The sequence below is a fragment of the Pinus tabuliformis genome, chromosome 4_2 (genome assembly GCF_031772625.1).
Source record: "Pinus tabuliformis cultivar Carrire ecotype Pingquan chromosome 4_2, CPIR1, whole genome shotgun sequence".
In the NCBI taxonomy this organism is placed as follows: Eukaryota; Viridiplantae; Streptophyta; class Pinopsida; order Pinales; family Pinaceae; genus Pinus; species Pinus tabuliformis.
In genome coordinates this window covers 441,754,072-441,778,822 of record NC_142304.1, presented here as the reverse complement: position 1 = coordinate 441,778,822, position 24,751 = coordinate 441,754,072, and the positions used below count along the sequence as shown (strand labels likewise).

The following is a 24,751-nucleotide window of genomic DNA, read 5'->3' as shown; positions in this document are numbered from 1 at the left end:
TATAAGATCCAAGGCGTTTTATGCTATTAAATGCATATTTTGTCGTAACCTAACCCTAATTTACCCTAGAAAATAAAAAAATTTAAAAAATCTAGGGCTTTATTTTAAGATGATTGACACACTAGTGGACTAGTGCCTTTCTTAATCAAGGAGCTATATTGGAGTCAAAGGGCAAGGTCCATGGAAGAAGACTGATTGGAATGAGTTATGAGAGAGAAAATGTTACATTGAGGTTTCTCTTCATCAAAAGCCCTAGCGACTTTCAATAAATTGGAGATAAAAAGGCAAAGAAGCTATACTAGGGTTCCTTGACGAAGACTTGATGATAATTTTGCAAAAGGAGATGTTAGAGCCATAAAAGATTCAACACATATGGTGAAACTTTTGTTGAATTTGCAATCCTACAACATTTACATAATGGAAGAAGATACTTACTATAAATGTGCATATCAACATAGAATCACATTAATCAACCAAGAGAAATTCCTTCCAATCACAATATCCTTCCCGAGACAATTTGCTACATCAATGCTCCATTGCGACCGAGAAAAAAAGACTACTATTGCAAACTCTCAAATGTGTGAGTGAGTGTGTCATAATGATTCATCTTTAAATCGACTTCCCTCCATTTATATGAGAGCAACCAACTCAATTTAATCCAATAATTGACGAAAAGACCTAAAATTAATAAAATATGTGATTACAAGTTAAGTAGGTCATAAGCCAACCTCCAAGATAGTTATCTTAATCATTAAACATAAAATAAACTTCCTTTCAACCCACACATGTGAGCAAAAAAACATCCAAGGGGATGTCATACTCTAAAAGTGGATTTCTCTGTCAAAATATGCCATGGATGACTCAAAAAGGGGTTCCCCTTCACTCAATAGCCCATCTCCTCATTTGTAATGTGTCCAATCATCAAGCAAAAAGCCTCCTCATCAATATATCATCATGAAAACAAGATCGTGTCATCACTCTAGGCCTCATGAAGGGGATGTCACAAAGCTAGGGTATGACATCATCATTTAGGAAAGTGTATCCTTCAGATGAGGCTCAAGTCATTTTCATCATCAAATAATCTCAGAAACATGGGAACGTCCATCAAGAAGGTAAAATGCTAGCTTGAGGGCATCCTATTGTCTTTAGGGTACATTAGTCTTCAAGGCAATGCTTGGGCTTAGGTGTGCAATGTTTCAGGCTCGAAAAAAAATTGAGGGAGTTGGATACATCCCAAGGTCAATGCTCCTCAAAAGGTGGTCAACGTCGTAGCTGGTGACTAGAATGATCATCAAATGGGATTGGACATCCTTTATGAAGTGCTGGAGAAGCCTCATACAATCCCTCAAGGGATGGTAGCTATACCTGGGGGCAAGCATCTGAAACATACTCGTAAAATCAAGTTTGATCATCATCATAGGTATAATAACATAAGAACATATCTCATGCAAAAGGCACCAAAGTACTTCACAGAACATCATATACTAATGTCTTCCTAGCTTAATAATTTGTAAACAAGTTACAATGCTTAGGTATGGGAGGGTTATCAAAAGGTCCTATTAGGTGCTTCGAACCCTAAGGGGAGGAACAATTCCTAGGTTGGCCCATCAATCGGTAGGTGCAAATTAGGGATTTACTTCATGGAGGATGCTACAGTGTTTGTACTAGCTATGAAATTCCATCATCCTTGAGTGTTATGATGTGAAGAGGGAGCAATTGTGGGACCTATGTTACCCCTTTCCTTGACCTATTTTTTTCGCCCCTCTTATGCTTTTTTTCTTTGTAGATCTAACTTGGGTCACATGCTTTAACCATTTCATCATTTACCCCTTAAAGATGAAGCGTTTCATTACTCATTAGGGTTGGGATAATCAAAGTTTATTTTATTTAGATAACTCATGCATTAGCTAGGAACTGTGTAAGGGTTAATGAAGGCGGTAAGAGCTTAGGCTAGGCTGTAAAAATTCTATCACTGCAACAATTGATTAATTTTGTCTACTTATTTGCTAATAAGTTATTTACAAAAAACCCTTCAGTAAACATTAAAATAAATTCTGTTGCAGATATCACACCATAATATAGAAACAAACACATGCACAAGAATCAACACATCAACATGGATATTTTGGACAAATGTCCCTGGAAAAATCCAATGCGGGAAAACCGGTGCAGCATAGGAGGATTTTATTATTCAGCAATTCTTCAGTACAACTGGGTGCCAAACAGGCTTACCCAACAAAGAACAAATTCTCTAGCACTTCTCCCAACCTCAGTGTCAGGCTTACTGGCCTCTACTCAGTTCCCAGACCTATTGCATCAGTGCCTGCCTCTCTGCATCACCCCGCAGGCCTTCCAATGACTGTGCAAACTGTTGCCTCTGCGTCTACCTGAAAGGCTCTGCGTTTGCCTCTCCAACCTCTGCGATGGTCTTCTGGTGCTGATCCTGACTCTCTGCCTCCTGCTGCTCCCCGGACCACTAGTTCGAATTTCTCAGCTAACCCCGCTCCAGAAATCGAACTGACTGGTCTCCCTCAGTGCGTTCTCCAACTGACCCTCAAGCCTCTTCTTATACTTTTCCTGTTGGTCCTTCAACGACCGAGATTAAATCTCTAATCAACGACTAAGATTAGATTTGTCTTGATCCATGACTTTTGGAACCTTCTAACCCAGTTTTATATTAATACCCATTAATATTTTATTTTTCCTAAGTTTAGACTTAAGAACTCTTTTAAAATATTAATTATTTTAATATCTCCCAAACCAGTTAGAATCTGCCCAAACCATTTATGGGTCTTGGAGATCTCATGTGCTTTAGCCTCTCCACCAATTTTCATGGCTAGAGCACATCTGATGCTACCCCAAATCAACACTCTCTCTTAGTGAGGACTGTGCTCTAGTAATACTCCACACTGAGCATTACTTTGATCATATGTCATCGGTACCTGTGCTGATGCTAATCCTCCCCGTCCAACATCCTTTGCATTGTTGCATCTTGTACTGCTGCCCATGGCTCTATCACTGCCACTGCTACATCTGTACTGCAGCTCCCTCTGCATCCGTGCTGTTGCTGGTCCATCTTCCCAACATTGCATCTGCACTGCAACTCCCTCTGCATCCGTGTTGCTGCTGGTCCTTCTTCCCAACACTGCATTTGCACTGCAAACTCCTCATCATGTTGCATCGTGCTACTGTGCTGCAAACTCCTCATCATGTTGCATCGTGCTACTGCACTGCAACATCATACCCATTTCTGCTACTAAAATGGATTCTTTATCATCCCCATCTTCTCCCTGAAATAATCAAACTTGGTTCTTCCAAGGGCCTTGGTAAGGATGTTTTCCACCTGTTCTCTTGTAGGAGTGTAGCTCAACTGTACAGCTCCTTGTTGGACACAGTCTCTGACAAAGTGACACCGGATATCAATATGCTTTGACCAATCGTGAAACACTGGATTCTCAGAGAGCTTGATGCAACTCTGATTATCGCACATGATCCTGGTCGCCTCCATCTTTCTTCTGAATAGGTTCACAAGCAGTTTTCTAAGCCATATGGCCTCGCACGAAGTTGTGCTTGCAGCCATATATTCTGCCTCTGCTGAGCTCAGAGCCACAGATTTCTGTTTCCTACTGCACCAGGAGGTCATTCCTGATCCAATGTTGAAACAATACCCAGAGGTACTTTTCTGATCCACTGAACTTCCGGTGCAATTTGCATTAGTGAATCCACTCAATCTCATATCCTTACTCCTGGTGTACAAGAGTCCATAATCGATTGTTCCCTGTATATCTGAGAACATGTTTGGCTACTGCCCAATGTGCCCTCTTTGGTTCCACAATGAACTGATTGAGGGTGTTGACAGCGTTACAAATGTTAGGCCTGGTATTGACCAGATACATCAGGGACCAAATGAATTGACTGTATAAGGTGGGATCAACATCCTTGTCTTCTGATGCGTCAATGTTCTTCTAGTTGGTGATCATTGGAGTAGCCATGGGTATACAGTCCTCCATCCTGAATCTCTTCAGGATTTTTGTAGCATATCTCCCTTGCCCAAGGAAGATCTCCCCCTTTTGTTGCCAAACTTCCAACCCTAGGAAATAATGCATTCGTCCCAAATCCTTCATATCAAATTCCGTGGCTAGATTCTTCTTGCAGTCCCCGATGAGCCTGGATGATCCTGTCAGAAAGAGATCATCCACATACAATACTAAGATTAGAGGCTCATTCTCTACAACCAGATAGTAGAGATTTGGATCTGCGTCACTCTTGACAAATCCCATCTTCTGCAAGTAGCCATCGATTCGACCATACCATGCTCTAGGTGCCTGTTTTAGCCCATACAAGGCTTTCCTCAATCTGCGCACATGAGACTTCTTCTCATGTGTCTCAAAGCCCTCTGGTTGTTTAATGTATACCTCTTCTTCTATCACCTCGTTTAGAAATGTCGTCTTGACATCCATCTGATGAATCTCCCACCCCATCTATGCTGCAAAAGATATCAGAGTTCTAGTAGATGTATTCCTGGTTACCAGGGCGAAGGTCTCTTCGTAGTCAATTTCTTCCTTCTGAGCATACCCCTTAGCCACAAACCTGGCTTTGTATTTCTCAACACTGCCGTCTGCAACATATTTAATCTTGTAGATCCATCTCGAACCTACCACTGATCTGTCTTGAGACCTTGGCACTACCTCCCAGAGATCGTTCACCATTATGGACTTGTACTCCTCTACCATTGCATCCAGCCAAACCTGATGTTGAGCTGCCTCCTGAAAACTGGCAGGCTCCCCATCCTGAGCTACTAATGCCTGATATCTATTTGGCTGTTTTCGCTCCCTCTTATTGTTCCTTGGTGCACCAATGAAGTCCTCTGCATCTCGCAGAATCTGATGAAGTTCCTTGCTCGTTCTTCCTTTGCTAGCAGGTGCTTCTAGTAGCTCCTCCTCATACTGAGATTCTTCCTGATTCGAGGAAGAATTCTTTACTTCTGTTGGTTGAAGAGGTTTGACCAACGACTCCTCTTTTGACTGCTCCTCAAAGGGCATTTCTCGAGATTTGCTGAAAGCTCTGTCTTCCATGAACTTCACATCTCGTCGAACTACTACCTTCTTGCTCCCTGGAAGATAGATTTTGTATGCCTTAGCATTCTTGCTATATCCCACTAGATATACTTTATCTGTAGTTTGATCCAGCTTCTTCCTTTTTTCCTCGGGTACGCGGTAATATGCTAAGCTCCCATATTTCCTGAAATGACTGACTTCAGGCGTCTTACCTGTGAAAACTTTCCCTAGAGTAATCTTGCCCAATGCCCGATGAGGAGTCCAGTTCTGAACATAGACTGTCGTGTAGCATGCTTCTGCCCACAGGAATTTTGGCATATCCTGATCATACATCATGGCCCTAGCTGCTTCTACAATAGTCCTGTTCTTCCTTTCTGCTACTCCATTCTGCTCCGGATTGTAAGGAGCTGTCCACTCTCTTCTGATGCCCTCCTTAGCGCAAAAATCAGTGAAGTCCTTATCGACATACTCTCCACCATTATCTGAGCGCAAAACTTTTATTTTTTTCCCAGTCAGATTCTCCACTAGAGCCTTGAACTCTTTGAATCGACAGAAAACCTTGTCCTTGGTTTTCAGAAAATAAATCCAAGTTTTCCTTGAGTGGTCATCAATGAAGGTAAGGAAGTACTCGGCACCACTAAGAGCTTTAGTGGACATAGGTCTGCAGATATCTGAGTGTATCAATCCTAGTACACTCTTAGCCCTGTTCTTCCTTCTAGGAAATCTGCTTTAGTATACTGTCCCAAAGCACATCCTCTGCATACATCATTTCGTTTCGTACCAAGATCCAGAACTCCTGTTATAGTGTTTTTGAGAATTCTCAGAGCCCCATGGTGCAAATGTCCCATTCCTCTGTGCCATAGTTCGTTCAAATCCTTGTATCCATGACTGCCTATTAGTGCCATTGGTGATTGTAGTTGTAGTCTATACACCCTGTTACTTTTGATCCCGATCTGCACTTTCTTTTTCCAGCTTGGGTGTTTGACGTATACTTTTTCCTTGATGAAGAAAATTTCATAGCCTTTGCCTTGAAGTTGCGACACGAAAAGTAAATTGATCCCCAATCCTGGTACATGCAACACATTGGTAGCACGAAACCGCTCTCTTGTTTCTGTTTGAAAAACTATGGTACCCCTCCCTACTGGAGTACACTTTGCCTTGTTCCCCATGGTGATCTGAAAGTTCATCCTCTCCTCCCGATAATCTGAGAAACATTCCCGGATTCCTGTCATATGCCAAGAGGCTCCACTGTCTATATACCATACTTCTGATGATGCAGAGCTAGTCACACAAGCCACTTCTTCTTCCAGCTTGGAAGCCAACATAAAGAAATCGAAGTCATTGTCTCTTGTACAATTTTCTGAAAATTTGTGCGAGTCTCCTGAGATGCCTCTGCATCATGGTCTCGACCCATAATTGATTTTCTCTTCTTGTTTCTGATTACTTGCTCTGATACCATGTGAAAATTCTATCACTGCAACAACTGATTTATTTTACCTACTTATTTGCCAATAAGTTATTTACGAAAAACCCTTCAGTAAACATTAAAATAAATTCTGTTGCAGATATCACACCATAATATAGAAACAAACACATGCACAAGAATCAACACATCAACACAGATATTTTGGACAAATGTCCCTAGAAAAACCCAATGCGGGAAAACCGGTGCAACATAGGAGGATTTTATTATTCAACAATTCTTCAGTACAACTGGGTGCCAAACTGGCTTACCCAACAGAGAATAAATTCTCCAACACTTCTCCCAACCTCAGCGTCAGGCTTACTGGCCTCTACGCAGTTCCCAGACCTATTGTATCAGCTCCTGCCTCTCTGCGTCAGCACTAGGCCTCTTTGCGTCACCCAAGTAGGCCTTCCAGTGACTGCGTAGTCTACTGCCTCTGCGTCTACCTGAGAGGCTCTGCGTCTGCCTCTCCAACCTTTGCGCTGGTCTTTTGGTGCTGATCCTGACTCTTTGTTCCGTACCCGCTGCCTCCTGCTGCTCCTCAGACCACTAGTTCGAATTTCTTAGGTAACCCTGCTCCAGAAATCAAACTGATTGGTTTCCCTCATTGTGTTCTCCAACTGACCCTCAAGCGTCTTCTTATACTTTTCCTGTTGGTCCTTCAATGACCGAGATTAAATCTCTAATCAACGACTAAGATTAGATTTGGCTTGATCCATGACTTTTGGAACCTTCTAACTCAGTTCAATATTAATGCCCATTAATATTTTATTTTTCCTAAGTTTAGACTTAGGTTTTCCATTAAAATATTAATTATTTTAGTATCTCCCAAATCGGTTGGAATCTGCCCAAACCATTTCTGGGTCTTGGAGATCTCATGTGCTTTAGCCTCTCCACCAATTTTCATGGCTAGAGCACATCCGATGCTACCCCAAATCAACATAGGCTTTTCTCTACACACATTCATTTATCCTTGCCAATATTTGGCATATTATCATCATGGCACATGCTTTTTCTTTTCTTTTTGTTGCATTAACTTATTAGGGCAAAATTTCTCGCCCCTACTCAAGGATGAGGAAAACAAGGAACCGAAATTGGTGACAAATAACAATCAACCCGAAGATGGGACATGAAGATAAGGGAGAGATGGAAAAAGTATGGATTACCATGGACCCATGATATCAATTAGTGCCTCCCATTTGTGCCCCTCGACATGAGAAAGAATGGTGTCAACAAAGGTCATACTAGCCCAGGGGCAAGAGATAACCACCAAGGTGAAGCATGGAAACAAGAGCACCACCAAAAGCAATCTATTGTCCAATTCAACCTATGATCCATACTAGAATGCCCTTAAACATTACATGAAAGCACTTGAATACACAAATGGTTAATGTACCTCACAATAGGTGACCCACCTTCATTAGATGAGTAAGCTAGATGAAATGAAAGCATTGACTGGAGCATGGATGGGAGGCCTTTGAGGGTAGCTATGTGTGAACCATCATACGGATGCTCACTAGCAAGTTGAACAAATGGGAGAAAACTATTCTACTAGGGCTTGCTGCTGCACAAACTAGCAGTCCTGGTTAATAAGCTAGAGGGCACAACAACAATTTGGGACAAAGGCCAATTGTCACCACAGTGTATGTCCCCTTCTCTTCTTGGATTTTCACCCGGCGGGAGGAGTCCCAGTATGGAGGAAATCACTTAGGATGATGCAAAGATCAAGTTGGCCTACAGATAGCAATTCGTACCCCTCACAAGCCTATAACTAAGAAGGAATTCGACGTCATTTGGAGACTCATTCAAGCAAGTTCAATCTTCTCAAGGTAGGATCTAGAAAAGGACAAAAAAAAGGAGAAGAACTAGATCAAAGTTTTTGGGCCTCTCTCTCTCTCTTGTGTTAAGGTTTCTACATTTGTTGGGCAAAAGAATTTGCTGGGCAAGTTGAAGTTGTAGAAGAGTTTGTTGGGCAGGTTGAAGTTGCAGAGGAATTTGTTGGGCAGGTCGAAGTTCCAGAAGAATCTGCTAGGTAAGTTGAAATTGCAGAAGTTGCTGGAAGCAATGTTTGACTTGGTCTTGGAGGGTCTTGGTCAAGGATCATAGGTCTTGGAATTCGTTAATTGAAGTTCTATAAGAAGAGAAGAATTCTTGTGGATTTTCCTCTCAGTTGGAGAGGTTTTGGCCCTGACTAACTACTTGCATTTTGTGTCCTATTGTCTCATTGATTTTATTGCTTGGTAGTTGTTTGATGATAAATAACACTAATAATAATCAAGTGTAAGAAGAAGCTAATCAAGTTAAGTAAAAATACATCACAAGCAGTTATCAAAGTAAGAGAAATCACCTAATCTAGTTGCCCCTAGATTTCTCAACATCAAGTGGGACAAAATGATAGAATAGTAGCTAGTAGGGCAGTTGGAAGGTGTTAAATTTAGGTCTGTTCTATGCTTAGAGCAATTTATTTCAATTTTCACAGTTAGCTCAATATCTTTTCTGATTAGCAATCACATTAACATTAAAGTAAACTGCAGGTAGAACATAAACATAAATCGCAGAAGAAAAGCCAAGACAAGAGGACACAAGATGTGGCGCTAGCCAGGGACAAACCCCAATGTGGGGAAACCCTTGATCAATTCTTCTTATATGTTCTTCAATAATTCAACAGAGAGGGAGAGAGAGATAGTACATTTACAACAGAAGTCAACACTTTGACTTATCTAGATAGATCATATCTAAGAAGATGATACATGAGATCAGTGGAAGAAATGCTACTTCAATTGATTCTCCAAGGTGACTCCTTCACCTATCATCGTGCTGCATCTCGTCATCATGCTGCACCTCATCGCGCTGCACCATGCTGCACCCATCATCACAACGCTGCACCCCATGACTGTGTTGTACACGTAATACTGCTGCACCTTATGCTGCACTGCTGTCCCATTGTTTGACACTGTTATACCTTGTGCCACTGCTGCACTATGCTGTTATTGCAGTGCCTGCTGCACCATAGCTGCTTGTGTACTTGTTGCACCAAGTACCATACTGACCCAAGTACCATTGCTGCACTATGATTGTTGCATCATGTACTTGCTGTCCCATGTATCCACCATGAACCATTACTGCTATGTACAGCTACACTGCTGTCCCACTGTGCCTTGTTCATTATGTACTTGTTGTCCATGTATTGTTGTTATGTACAACTATACTATTGTCCCACTGTGCCTTGTGCATTATGTACTCGCTGTCCATGTATTGCTGCTATGTAGAGCTATACTGCTGTCCCCCTTGTAACACCTAAAACACACATAGATTTCCATGCTTTCACCTACAACACACACGCTTGTTTAGTCATGCATTTCACCACTTTCTTGCTGCGTTCAAGGGCTATCGATGTCGCGGTTAAGGATTCCCTTGCTATCCGTAGGTAGAGACCTTAACATCCTTTTCTTGTTGTGGTTTAGGCTTGCGTATGATGCCTCCTTGACTACGACCTAGACTAGGCTTTATAACAACTGCTAAGACTCTCCTTCTAAGTGTCTTCTTGCTGCTGAATAAGGTCTTCACAAACAGTGATTATGGCATCAGTGTATAAGGCCTTTTCTGCTGGCATATAGGAACCTTTGAACAACGTATGGAAGATTGTGGATAGGCCTCCTCGTGCTACTGGTTAGGGCTGCATAAAACAACAGCTAGGTATCCTTGATTGGACCGCGGATTAGGGCCTTTACTTGCTGCTTGTTAGGCCTCCTTAGATTGTGGCTAGGGCACCTTGAAGACCGTGGATATATCTCCTCCTTAACGCTGCTAGGGCTCTCCTTTAACTGCGGCCAAATCTCTCCCTTGCTTGCGGCTAAGACTCTTCCTTACTACGGCTAAGATAAGACAAGATCTACCTCCCTTTAGGACTGTGTATAGGGCAACATTAGCCCTTCCTTGGTAGCTGATTAGGGCACACCTGAACAACAACTTGAGCTCCTAGATTGGACTGCGGCTAGGGCATTTTATCTCCATTAAGACAGCATATGGAACCCTTCTTGACTGCGTAGAGGTGTCTCCTCCTAGGATTGCATTAAGGTTGATTAGGGCTTCTTCATTAGGGCAGCGTTATCCCTTAGGATCTCTCCTCCCACCAAAACCCAAAGACAAGTATAGAGAAAGAGATCCCAAGTGAGTGTGTGCAAATGACTTTCAAGGAACCTCTATTTATACTAAAACATTGAGCACATGTGGGGTCTATTTGGTTGCTTTAGATCAATCCTACACCTCTCAATGAGAGGGATCCAAGAAAAATATCTGCTGCCATTAATAAGATGACCCACATGGAGTTTGGCCCTAGTTGCCAATTTTAACACTCCCTCTCAACTAGGGAGAACTCCATCCGCTAATCCATATGTTCGACTGTACTATCTCTGCCATCAGTGCCCTGCACTGCTCTGCTGAGCTCTACTGAACCATGAAGAAGAAGAATTAATCGAGAATGTCTCATACCATTGTCTACTGACCCGAAGTCAGTTCCATATGAAGAGAGTGTGTGATATCACTCTTACTGACCCAAAGTCAGTTTTACTAATCCTAGATCAATATCACAAGAGAGTGTCTCAAACCACTCATATTGATCCCAGATCAGTTTCATTGATCCCAGATCAATGGAGGTCATCCTAGCATAGGGAGTACGGTAGATACAACGATGCGTCCATCGATAGTACTACTATGGTCCCTAACCCCATTTCCCTGCTCATTGATCAAATGAGAGGTACTTCCCATGAGTCCCAAACTGCATGGGTAGGATGCCTCGAAAGGAGAACTAATCATCCTGTCCCAAAGTCGCCTCGGGGTATCACAGGGGAAGGTTGAGCCATTCACCATATACACATCGCATCATTAGGGGAGGGTGAGTTGCCCTATGGTCGTGTGTTTCACCAGTAAGTACCCCAATCCCCCAGAGCTCCTAGAGATCAATGCATGCAACATGCAAGACCCTTATAAGAAGGTCTCTCAACGACTCCAAGTCGTTTGGGAAAGTCACAGATTTGACCTTTCCCCGGGCTTTGACAAAATGTGGGCGACCTATACATCAGTCTCAATGCGATGGAGCTTCCTCGTTCATCGACTTACCATATCCCAGATAAGGTAGTATTTCATGTCTATCTGTTGGAGCAATCATCAAATACAAGATTCCTCAACAATCGAATGCCCCCCTGGTTGTCACAGAGGATCACGGTGGTATTCATCATGTGTACAAACAACTCACTGAAGAGCTTCCACAACTAGGCAACTTCATATGAGATCATACTCGTGGCTATGTATTCGGTCTCAACGATGCTTATAGCAACTGACTTCTGCTTCCTGCTCATCCATGATATCGAAGTAGAACCCAAAGAGAGCCAACACTAAGAAGTTCTCTAGTGATCCTCCACACTGCTTGCCCAGTCAACATTCGAATAATCATGCAGCTTCATATTTTCGGCAGTGTATCTCAATCCATGAAAGATTGTGCCCCGAAGATATTTAAGAAGATTCTTGGCATGAATCCAGTGAGGCTCAACCAAATATGAGCTCACCATACAAACTGGAAAACATATATCCGGATGGAAGTTCACCAAGAACATCAATGCAAATGAGTTTATGAAACTTAGAGGCATTTCCCAAATTTGGTACGTCATCACCACCATATAACTTCTAAAAGTTAAGGTCCTCGAGGTAGTCACGGGCTTGCAGTTTACCGTTCCACATCTGGTATCCAACTCCCTCTTACTTCTTCAAATGAGAGGGTCTGCACTTGTCAGAAATAGGTCGTCCTTAGAAGGTGCTGGTATGAGAGGTCTATCATCCACAACCTTCAAACAATAGTTTGGATCGACTTCACTCTTAGTGAATCTCAACTTCATCTGACAGCTATCAATCCTCTCATATCAAACCCAGGGTGATTTGCTTCAAGCCATAGAGGGCTTTCTTCCACATGCACACATGAAATTCCTGATCACGAATCTCAAACTTCCTCGAGTTGTTCCAAACCTGTGGACCTGCTACATGAGGGGGATGGTCCCCTTGTAAGATTTTCCTTTGGTACATCTCAAACATGTACTTTCATGCTCCTTTTGAATTCAGACATCCTTGTCATCATTTGACTCATAGACCTCCGGTGCTATGTGTCAATTGACATGGTCCCCAATGGACTTCCTGCAACTTGATACAAATTGCCAACCCTGAACCCATGAGTAAAAGCATCTTTGAAAATCCTATTTTCAAACACGTATCTTTCCATCAATGAATGCCACCCTGAAACCTTTGAATTCCATTGCCGAAATGGACACCGGGTTCTTCTTGCGATCAGGTACATAAAAGAGATTCTGTAAATGAATCGAGTTACCCTCATTCAATTGAGTAGTAACACCGTTTACGGGATAGGTGGCATCTGCTCCAAGTATAATCCCACGAATGTTTCCATCTCTACCAAATTAGAGAGAGCACCCTTCTATCCGATGGAGTGCCTTGAAGCACTACAATCAATAAGCCAGATTCCCAAAGAATCTGAAGGAGAGGGCCAATACAAGATAACACTTATTTATTTTATCAGAAACAACATTTGATTCTTCATACCTGGGGTTCCTTGCTTTCTTTGAAGAGTCGGCCGTTTCCTTGATGACCTATATTACCTGTCATTCCTTTGATCATTTGAAGATGTCCTTAGAATGATTGTTATCATCATCAAGTGATGTGTCCTTGCCATTCGGACACTCTTTCATATAATGGCCGAACGAGGCATTTGCCTTTACTTCCACCATTAGATCTAGATTTCCGAATGAAGTGATCTTTAGGTAGGCCATCAGAAACTTCCGCTGCGTCATTTTGATAATATTCTCTGCTTTGACTTCACCCTAGGTGAATTTGAAGAGGGATGAGGAATCCATTGATCCTTTTGTTCTTTCCACACTATCTTCAGTGATTGCTCTTTCACTCTTGCTTGGGCTATGTCTTCACCTCAGCTCTGATACCATGTTAAATTTAGGTATGTTCTATGTTTAGAGCAATTTATTTCAATTTTCACAGTTAGCTCAATATCTTTTCTGATTAGCAATCACATCGGCATTAAAGTAAACTGTAGATAGAACATAAATATAAATCGCAGAAGACAAGCCAAGACAAGAGGACACAAGATGTGGTGCTAGCTAGGGACAAACCCCAATGTGGGGAAACCCTTGATCAATTCTTCTTGTATGTTCTTCAATAATTCAGCAGAGAGAGAGAGAGAGAGATAGTACATTTACAACAGAAGTCAACACTTTGACTTATCTAGATAGATCATCCCTAAGAAGATGATACATGAGATCAATTGAAGACATGCTACTTCAACTGATTCTCCAAGGTGACTCCTTCACCTATCATCGTGCTGCATCTCATCATCATGTTGCACCTCATTGTGCTGCACCCATCATTACAATGCTAGACCCCATGACCGTGTTGTACACATCGTACTGCTGCACCTGATGCTACACTGCTGTCCCAGTGTTTGACACTGTTATACCTTGTGCCACTGCTGCATCATGCTGTCATTGCAATGCCTGCTGCACCATAGCTGCTTGTGTACTTGCTGCACCAAGTACCATTGCTGCACTATGATTGCTACATCATGTACTTGCTGTCCCATGTATCCACCATGAACCATTGCTGCTATGTATGGCTACAATGCTGTCCCACTGTGACTTGTTCATTATGTACTTGTTGTCCATGTATTGCTGCTATGTACAGCTATACTTCTGTCCCACTGTGCCTTGTGCATTATGTACTTGCTGTCCATGTATTGCTGCTATGTACATCTATACTGCCGTCCCCCTTGTAACACCTACAACACACATAGATTTCCATGCTGTCACCTACAACACACACGCTTGTTTAGTCATGCATTTTATCACTTTCTTGCTGCGTTCAAGGGCTGTTTATGCTGTGGCTAAGGATTCCCTTGCTGTCCGTAGGTAGAGACCTTAACATCCTTTTCTTGTTGCGGTTTAGGCCTGCGTATGATGCCTCCTTGACTGCGGCCTAGACTAGGCTTTATAACAGCTGCTAAGACTCTCCTTCTAAGTGTCTTCTTGCTGCTGAGTAAGGTCTTCACAAACAGTGATTAGGGCATCAGTGTATAAGGCCTTTTCTGCCAGCGTATAGGAGCCTCTGAACAGCGTATGGAAGACCATGGATAGGCCTCCTTGTGCTGCTGATTAGGGCTGCATAAAACAATGGCTAGGTATCCTTGATTGGACTGCGGATTAGGGCCTTTACTTGCTGCTCGTTAGGCCTCCTTAGACTGCGGCTAGGGCACCTTGAAGACTGTGGATATATCTCCTCCTTAATGCTGCTAGGGCTCTCCTTTAACTGCGGCCAAATCTCTCCCTTGCCTGCAACTAAGACTCTTCCTTACTGCGGCTAAGGTAAGGCAAGATCTACCTCTCTTTAGGACTGTGTATAGGGCAGCATTAGCCCTTCCTTGATAGCTGATTAGGGCACACCTGAACAACAACTTGAGCTCCTAGATTGGACTGCGGCTAGGGCATTTTATCTCCATTAAGACAACGTATGGAACCCTTCTTGACTGCGTAGAGGTGTCTCCTCCTAGGACTGCGTTAAGGCTGATTAGGGCATCGTTATCCCTTAGGATCTCTCCTCCCACCGAAACCCAAAGACAAGTAGAGAGAAAGAGATCCCAAGTGAGTGTGTGCAAATGACTTTCAAGGCACCTCTATTTATACTAAAACGTTGAGCACATGTGGGGCTTATTTGGTTGCTGGCCGACCTTGACAAATTGTCCCATAACACAAATAAATTCATATCTCCATGAATACTTATCGGAATCGGATGATCTTTAGATCAATCCTACACCTCTCGATGAGAGGGATCCAAGAAAAATATCAGTTGCCATTAATAAGATTACCCACATGGAGTTTGTCCCTAGTTGCCAATTTTAACGGAAGGCCAACTCAAGTCCCTCATGTGCCTGAATGAATAAGAGGACTACAATAACAATGATGTAAGGGGTGGCCCCTTAATCTCCAAGAAAACTACTTGTGGTGTTCCCAAGTGGCTGGGAGGGCACAAAGAATGTCCTCATGTGTCTCCATTTGAATCGAACAACCCTGTGCTCCATCTATAAGGACTCTAGTGATGATGCAAGCCCTCCCTTGTCTCTTTAGGTGAGAGTCGAGACAAAACCCCATCTGGGCCTTGGATCAACTGCCAAATTTGTGGTGCAAGTGTGTAGCCAGTTGGGCAATGTGATCCAAGTGCATCATCATCATCGAATAACTGGGACACGAGCAAGCAATAGGTGTTGTTGAAGGATCCCATGGTGTGGCTATCTTCTCTCTGTTATGGTGGAGGCTCATGGCATTAAGACCCTTTGGAGGGCTTGGATCCCGTATAGGGAGACCAAACCCCAAGATGAAGACCCACCTGCAATCCTGTATAAGATCCAATGTGTCTCCTCACCTTCTAGTACAACAATTCATTAGTGCAATTGAGCAAATGAGCTTACAAATCATGGAACCAAGTGGGCACTTCATAGTGGCATGCCCTTCCATAATGGGCTTTAGAATGTACAAGTGTCCCTAGGTTCAAGAGGGAGGTTAATCAAGGACCCTATTAGGTGGTTTCAACTTTTAAACTCTAAGGGAATGACAGGTCTATGGTACATCCATCATGTGGTAGGTGTCATGTGATATAACGATGGATAGAGTGGGGTATCAAGGGGAGGCTCCAAGCCACATGCCATGGTACAAGGGCAACAATAATGAGGGAAGCCTACACATGGGTGTATAGATGTAGGAGGGAGCAATTGTGGTACATGAATTATGCTGACCTTTGTTTTTCCACCCTTTTTCATATGCCCTTTGCCTTTTATTGATTTTTCTTTTTATAATTGCTTGGGGCTCGAGGGAATGCGAGCATGATGTGAATGATATAGTAGTGAATACCCCCCTTTAGGTTGGGCAGTTCATCACTCACTAGGGGTTGGGACAATCATGGGTTCCATAGTGATGCAGAGCGCTCATATAGGGGCCCTAAGAACCAGGGTGATGGCCATGATGATGAGGGGTAGAGCTCATGTTTGACTTTTGCCCACACGCTAAATTTTTATATCCCGACCATCTTTTGCATTTTATGGTACATTTATTGTTGACAATGGCCAAATTATGCTTTCTACTTTCTTTTTAGTTGTATCAAACTTCGGGGCATCGTTCCAGGCCTGACCCAAAGTGTGGACAAGGGAAGGGGGAGGCTAACTCTTTGTGGACCCAATGGACAAATGTGGACCCGGATGGGAAATATGTAAAAGGGGTTGCAATGAGCGGAGAGGAGTGATGTATGTGGTGTCGGGAAGTGGGACCATGCAACCATAATCAGGGTGTCCCATGTAGTGCCACTCCTAAAGCTATTATCTAGTGGAGGAGATCCCACAGGACTGGGATACAAGACTAACCACCAAGTTGGATAAGGGGACAAGAGTATAAGCCAAGCCCATTCTTTCCGTCGAATCCCCCCACTAATCCATGTCTAGATGTGTCTATGATAAGTAAGCAAAAATACCCAATTACATAATGAAAGCCATACCTTTGTGGTTGGAAGGCCCACCTTCAAGCATACGATCATAACAGATGGGCGAGGGCACATAATGGATGGCTCTGGTGGCGGAGATGGTGGCACATCGAGCTATCTCGTGGTTGCAAGGGGCTGTTGGCTGTTGGCTAAAGACAATCTAGGAGAAAAATTCTCCTATGGGTATCACCCATGGGTGGTAAGTATCAGGGCTTACCGACTTGGGTGGGGAACAACACATAAGTGGAGAAGGAATTGCTATTTTGCAGGATTTTTGGTTGATGCCTGCTTTAGTTGTTATGAAATTTGTCTTGAAATGTGAGTACACAAATACTAGGAAATGTGGATTATAACATTTTATTAGAATGGAGTTGAGTAACATTGAATTTTCGCATGCATATTTACTGCTAATGATTAAGCTTGTTCACAAGTATACCCTTTGGTTTTAGAGTTTGAGATCAGGCCAATTTTTTTTAAACATCTTTGTATCGACATCGAGGACACCGTATTTAGTTGCTTCTGAATTATACTTTTATTTTTAAAAGGGTTTTACACACATGCACATGCATGCAATCACATTGGCATGCACCATACTTGTGCTTTCTAGGACAATATCTTTTTATTTTGGTCAACTTTCTATTTTTAGAAGTTGCATGCATGCATATCTTTGGAGTTTTTGGTTTTATCTTTGGATGAAGTGCCTTTCTATTTTTAGAAAAGCATTGTGCATGTGGGTACACAAATTCTGTTTTAGATGGATGGGGTTGTGTTTTTTTCTTGGGCTATTTTTTCTAGTTAAAAAAGGCTACTTTATGGGTGAACAGTTGACAGGATGAGTCAGCATATGCTTTTATATTTTGGCTTGGCATGTCATCACATGCTTGGTTGAGTTGGATGAGGCTTATTTGTAGCAGGGGAGGAGTTCTTCACTTGGAAGCATGCATGTTCCTTTTGCAGATCTGGATAATTTATTTCAATGAGGAAGGTGCTTAGAAGAATGGGTTATTTTGAGTAGGTTTGGAGTATAAAGTTGGCAATGACAGGTACCGAACTTGAGGATCATGTAGTTCTATTCTTGTCATTATTACATCCCTTTCCAATTCTATTCTTGGTGAAATTGGAGCGCTCAGCATGCGGGTGCTTTTGCATCTATTTTTCTATTTTTTCTGTCTTCTAAATTTGTCCAAGGAAGATGCTTTAGTGGTGAATCATCCTCAGCAGTTTTAGGATTTTTCTTTGACCACGGGGGCCACCAATCTTAACTGATATGTACTATCTTATTCAATTTTGGTTTTATGTTGGGCAATGGTGGGTGCTGCACAGAAGGATAGCATTGGAGCTTATTTCAGGGTTGCTTTTATGCTGTGTTGAGCTAAGGAGGGTGCCATTCTTGGAAACTTTCTAGTGATATTTTCAGCACATCTAGAGCATCTTTCTTTGAATGAGATATACTTTTCATGCGTTTTGGCCCTTATTTATAGCCAGACTGGTGCACCTCCTTTGGTGACCTTTATGGGATATGTTACTGGATCCATTAGGCCCAAGGGCTGGATATGCAGATCCCTGGATCAGATATGGATTTGAATTCATCGGTATCTATGCAGGATCTATCCATGACAATGCCAAAACATCAATGTTAATGCCATGTAATCCAAAATGTCAAGAATGGGAAAAATAGTGGATACGATAATGAATTTTCTCGGTTTACATGATAATCAGTGGATTACATGACCATCAAGGGTTTCTTCAACAGTCGACTGTTATTATAAACTTTAATACAAATGTTCTGAAATATACTAAAGTTTCTAAACCAGTCCCTTACATATTCTAACTAAAAGTTAAGTTTATAGACTACTTACATATTAAAAGTAAAGTTTATAGCCACTTAACTAATGTAATGTAATAACTAATAAGTTAATAACTAATAATTAGTGTTTAAGTTGTATAAAATAATTAATGTTAAATACTTGTAAATGATACATTAACTATAAGCTTATTAATAATTTTTAAAAATTTACATATATTTTTTTTAACTTCTATTTAAATTTATTTTTAAAAATTGTAAAATATATTTATATTGTTTGTATTTGCCATTCCCTGCCGTATCTGAATCCTTGCTTTTTAAGAAACTGGTGGATCCGATCTGTATCCAGATTCAAATTCTGGTCACTTAATTTATGGTCAAGTTGTAGTAGTTATTCACTTATTCTTGGCCATTTTAGGGTCTATCTTTTAGTATGCTCATGCACTGACCTCTTAGATATTCATGCATCAGATTTCAGTTCTTTTCTGGGATATTTTCTGTCATGCTCATCTTTCCTATTCCGAGTTAGATAGGGCACATCACTTGGAGGATCCTTGTGCTTTTTCAAAATGTATATTCATTAATTGGTCTCTTGCTTTGTATGAGACTTCTTACGGTCGACTTTCTTGTATTTGGGTGAAGATCAATCATCAAACCACCCAAAAGCTAGGTGCTATAGTATAGATTCTTAAGGTTTTGGAGGTGACCTTGCATGGCCCCTACTCTGGGTTTGAAGATATTGTTTGATATTTTCTTTGTATGGATCTATTCTCATATATAAGAGATGGAAAAATCAGAGAGAGACGTTGATTGGTGATTCTCAAGTCTTTCCATTTCTTGTTCTTCTGCTTCCATACTTCACTCTCCAGTTCACTATCATGTCAAATCTTTGATTTAGTTCGTGTTCGAGTGTTGGAGCTGCTCGCATAGTATTCACATGACTTTGCTATCAGTATTGTAAGGGTAAAGTACTTGAGTAGTGACTTCACAACCCCCTAAGTCCTTTTGTAGTGTTAATTTGATATTGTCAGACCTTGCATTCACAACTTTGAAACAAGAAAGAAGTTCTTTTGGCAGTCAGTTACTTGTTTGCAATGTATCCAATGGTTTGATCTTAAATCTTTTGAATTGGTGAGCTTTGAGTAGCACTTGCCTCCTCAACTCTCTTCCCTTTTTCTTTCCATGTCCATTAGATAGAAGACACCAGTCAGAAAATACATAAAATTAATACTTTTTTTCACTGTTTTTGAGTGTTTTACTCGGAGATCTGCAATTCTTTGCCACAGATCTGAAGTAGTTCATAGCAGATTTGTAAAGGTAGAAGCTTATTTGACATTATTATGCATAAATCTAAGTTTTCTTGCTGATACAAGGTGTTTAACGGTAGAAACATGAGTAATCTCTAAGATTTAGGGATTATTTTGCAGAATTGATGCTTTTTGCTGGGTACATTTGAAGATTTTTGGTGTCAAATCATTAGTGATTCCCTACCCAGAGGCTAGGAAGCACTAGCCCGAAGTGAGAAAGTGTACTAGTGACAGCTGCGTAATTCCTAAGTGTTACATTCGATTCCTTACTAGTTGCAAGTGATAGCACTGTCATCTCATACAATGTGGTAGAGCACCTTATATTTCATCCATTAGGTAGTTTAATAATTTGTAAGAGCACTACTACTATAACTAAAGACAGTTCATTAATTTGTTATGTCACTTAAGTTTTAACATGACGTGACTTTTTAAACTTTGAACTCTTGTATCGGGTGTTAATACTCCAACGTCCTCTCAAACAAAATACTACTTTTCAACTATTTACCAAGTTCTGAACTGTACTCCTAAGTTGAGCATCCTCTCTCTGATATGTTGTCTGTGGTGGTGGTGTGAGGTAACATGGGCTACACAGAATGTGTTTGAAGAACACTTTTGTAGGGTTCTGAGTGCTTTGTGGTTATGCATTTTTTGTGGGTTTGGTTCTGTTTCCCTTTTTTCTGCTGCATTGTTTGCAATTGTGCCTCTGGGTATGATGGCATATGTGTCCTCTTTCTTCTTTGCTTGTTCTGTTGTGGATCCATTAGCATATGTGTTTTCTTCTCTGTTTCTACTCTTTGTCTTGAACTAAACATTTTATATATATTTTCCTAAGGTACATTCAATACAATTTCTCTGAAATATAGACTTCAGAAAAAATAAAAAACTTTAAAACCCTTTTAATAAATATAATTGTCTCCTCTCCCATTTCTTCATGGGGCGGCCTTTCCCTCCCAATGACTCTCTTTCCATCTAATAAATTTCTAGCACATCCCTCAAACCTTAAATATTCACAAGCTTTGGAATCGATATGATTTGATACAATGTTAAAAAGTGAACACACACACAAGGGAGATTTGGATCAAAACATTTTATTAGAATGGAGTCATTTCATACAATGTGGTAAAGTACTTCATATTTCATCCATTAGGTACTTATGATACCTACCGCATCTAACTATCATAATTAATGGCACTTTATTAATTTATTATGTCGCTCAACATAGGGTGACTATTAAACTTTGGAATCTAGTATTGGAGTGTTAATAGTCCAAGTCTCCAACAATTTGTAGATTGTAGTGTGGCTTTGTTCACGATACTTTCGGTGAGGATTACATTTAATCTGCAGATGTTTATATCACTCATATGAAGTGATATTCTTTCTCCTGGGCTACATCCATATTGTAATTGACTTAGCATTGGTGCTTTTGAGTTTATATTTCTGCCTCAACTAGTACAGGGTATTTTGAAAGTACTATCCATGATTTAATCTATTTGGATTGCTGGTTTTGGCGTCCACCTTCTTATGAATGATATATCTGTTTAGAATTTAGAGTATAAACAAAAGAATGACATGTTATGTTCCAAGCAGTTGAAAGGTCAGATGGTAGATAAAACTTGTGACTTTCTTAAAACAAACCTCTATGAGGTTCAATTGAATTTCAATATTAGTTCTGGCATAAATCAAACATAATATGCATGAATCAGAAGATGGTACTGTCTGCCTTATCAGGGAAGGCAGCAAATGACTATTGTCATCCTTCTAATCAAAACATGATGAACTCCCTAAGACATGACAATTTTTCTTTATCAAAAAGCTGCAAATGGAGCTCAGCTGTTTTGAAGCTTGGCCTTAATCTGTGCAGCTACAATGTTTAAATTCAAGCATCTTTTAACGTGTTTAGTATTATTTCATAACTGAAGTGAACTTCTAGTGTGCTTATTGGGTGCCGTTCTGAAACTGTGGTTGCAGTCGTTGTCGATCCTTTGAAGAAGCTTCCATGTTGTTGAAGGAGCTGTACTTCTTTGACAGTCGTCTGTATGGTGTAGCACATGGGTTACTAATGGGATTTAGAGAGAGAGTGTGGGGGCATGCACAAGAACTTTTTGATGAAGTTACTCGAATGGATTCTTCTACAGCATCAGCCTTTTACAATGCTCTCACTGATATGCTATGGCATTTTGGCCAGGTTTTTATAATTCATTGCTTTAAGCTCTAATTTTTAGATATTTTATATCCTACCTTATAATGCAAGATATATCTGATGTCATTCATCTTAGGATCAGATATGTCTGAATAACACGACTGGAAAAGGTGGTAACAATTCAGCGAGGATTTTGTTTTTCTCTGTTTTCTTTTTGTTCTTGTCCAAGACTAGCATTATTCTATTGCAATGAATCAATTCGTTAGTCACAATTATAGACTTGAAAAAGGAATTGAATTACCTCTCTGTTGCAAGTTTCTTCTTGATATTGAGAGCAATGTTGCAAACATCAGCATCAGGATAAAATCAGCAACGGTCTAGAAACCAAAAAATCGTAAAAATTGGCAAACATTGGCCAGGCCAAGACATTGCGATTATGCAATATTTTTGCGATATAATCAGGATGTTTGCAACACTGATTAAGAGTCATTGTTCCTTTCCAGGAACATGCATCAGGTAAGAGATTAACTTGCCCAGGGTTGACTGCAGCATTCCTATTAATAATCTTTTGGCTGCATTTACATGTCTGGGCAGGGGAATGTAACATATCCTTTATTTTGTAACTTTTATCATCACCTGGGGTTCCTATGGGGAAATAGTTATATACAAGAGAGTTGGCCTTACTCCAGTCTAGAATTATGTGACCCTTATTTCTCTGCTAACTTCATTAAATCTCAGTTATCCAGTTGACATTCTCTTTCCTGTTTTCTTCGCTGGTTCTTAAAGAAGCTGTGTACTTGGATTGATCAGTACATAATATAGGAATGTGTCATCAAAGTGAACATGAGTATTTTGAATCGGTGACTGGCAGACGTGGGTGACGTAGCAGAGTCATGGTTGGAAGCTAGGTATGTAACTTCTCTATTCAAAACCAATTCTATTTTTTAAACAATAAGGCCAAACAGGGTCGCCATCGATGCAATTTTCCCCTGCTGTTTGATCAGCTTCACATGTTTCCATATATCCTTCCATAGAATTGTATAAATTCCACAAAATTCTGTTCTGCTGATAAGAACAATCTGAAAAACACTTTCTTTTCTTACAAACACAAAATTTCTCTACTCAATTTGCAGCAGAATTAGGAACAGAAATAAAAAACAGTCACACAATTCAAGACAATTTTTTTTACTAGGGAACCCAAGTGGGAAAACCCTCTTCTTGTTATTGAGAATTATTGAAGAAGATTGAGCAATGAATCTCATACAATACAATACAGTTTCATTAGAGAACAATCATGTTCTATCTGCTTACACTAAGTTGAAACACCCTTGCTTGCACCTTGATCCCTGCCTCCTAACCCAAGGACTTCGTCCTTCTTCAAGCTCCCACAAGCCTTTCCTAGGCTCGTTCTCCTTCTCTCACAAGCTCCACACACAGATTTGTGCTTCCTATTGCTTGGTCTCACCAACACGTGCTCACCAAAACAATGATTAAACTTGTGCCTTTGTTCCTTCTTTTAAAGGCAATTTGAATGGTTAAAATTAGTGAGTTTTCTAATTAAGGAATTGAACTAGAGCTTTTCTAGTTAACAAAAGTCAACAAAACTAGTTAACTGGATCCTCCTAAAATTTGGGAGGCTAGCTCCACTGAAGATTTCAGTTCCCAATTTAACTCACACTAGAAGATCAAAACTCGACCTTCAACTTCAACACATCGGTTAATTGCAACCTAACTCGTCCTAATTTTTAGGGACACTACTAAATTTTAGGAACTCGACCATGCACAAAACGGAACTTGACTTTGACTCCTTGAATTAAGGCACAAATCAAGGAATCACTTTTCTCGCTAATTTCAGCACTCCCTCTTAGCGAGGAAGGGATTTCTGGAAGAACCTCGTACACATGGATCTGTCTTCAACACTACCATGTTCTTCGCTATCGCAATTGCTCCCTCTAAACTAGAAGGTTTCCTTGCTTTCTTCTGTGGAACCTGCTTTGAAGACCTGTTCTTTCCCACCATACTCTCCTCCTCCTGATCCTCTTCATCATCCTGCTGATCAACCCAATTGCCAACTGGCTTAGGCTGAAACTGAGATACCGACTGAGGCTCCATCTTGAGATTTTTATCTTGCTCTCACTCAACCATCACTTCTCTACTTTGTGCACTACCTGCCTTGCTTCTCAACGCTGACCCTATCTCTACCTGCAACTTGTAGAGATTCTTCACCCTCACACTTATTTGCTTCTTATACCCAGAAGCTAAGTGCTGGAGGTATGCCTTACTTTTGTTGAAGATGACATCATATCCCTTGTCCTCAAGGGTGGCTACCGAAATAATATTCTTCCTCAATCTTGGAACATAAAAAACATCTCTGAGCTGAAGGGAATT

The 24,751-nt window shown here is 40.9% G+C and overlaps 1 protein-coding gene across 1 annotated transcript in view; it reads left to right on the top strand.

Moving 5' to 3' along the window:
• LOC149169859 (pentatricopeptide repeat-containing protein GUN1, chloroplastic-like) overlaps nt 1-24,751 on the top strand; it is an 85,082-nt gene that overhangs the window by 21,921 nt on the left and 38,410 nt on the right. The window contains exon 3 of the mRNA XM_089428838.1: nt 22,192-22,408. Within this exon, the coding sequence (XP_089284964.1) occupies nt 22,192-22,408 (217 nt within the window). The remainder of the gene's footprint in view (nt 1-22,191; nt 22,409-24,751) is intronic.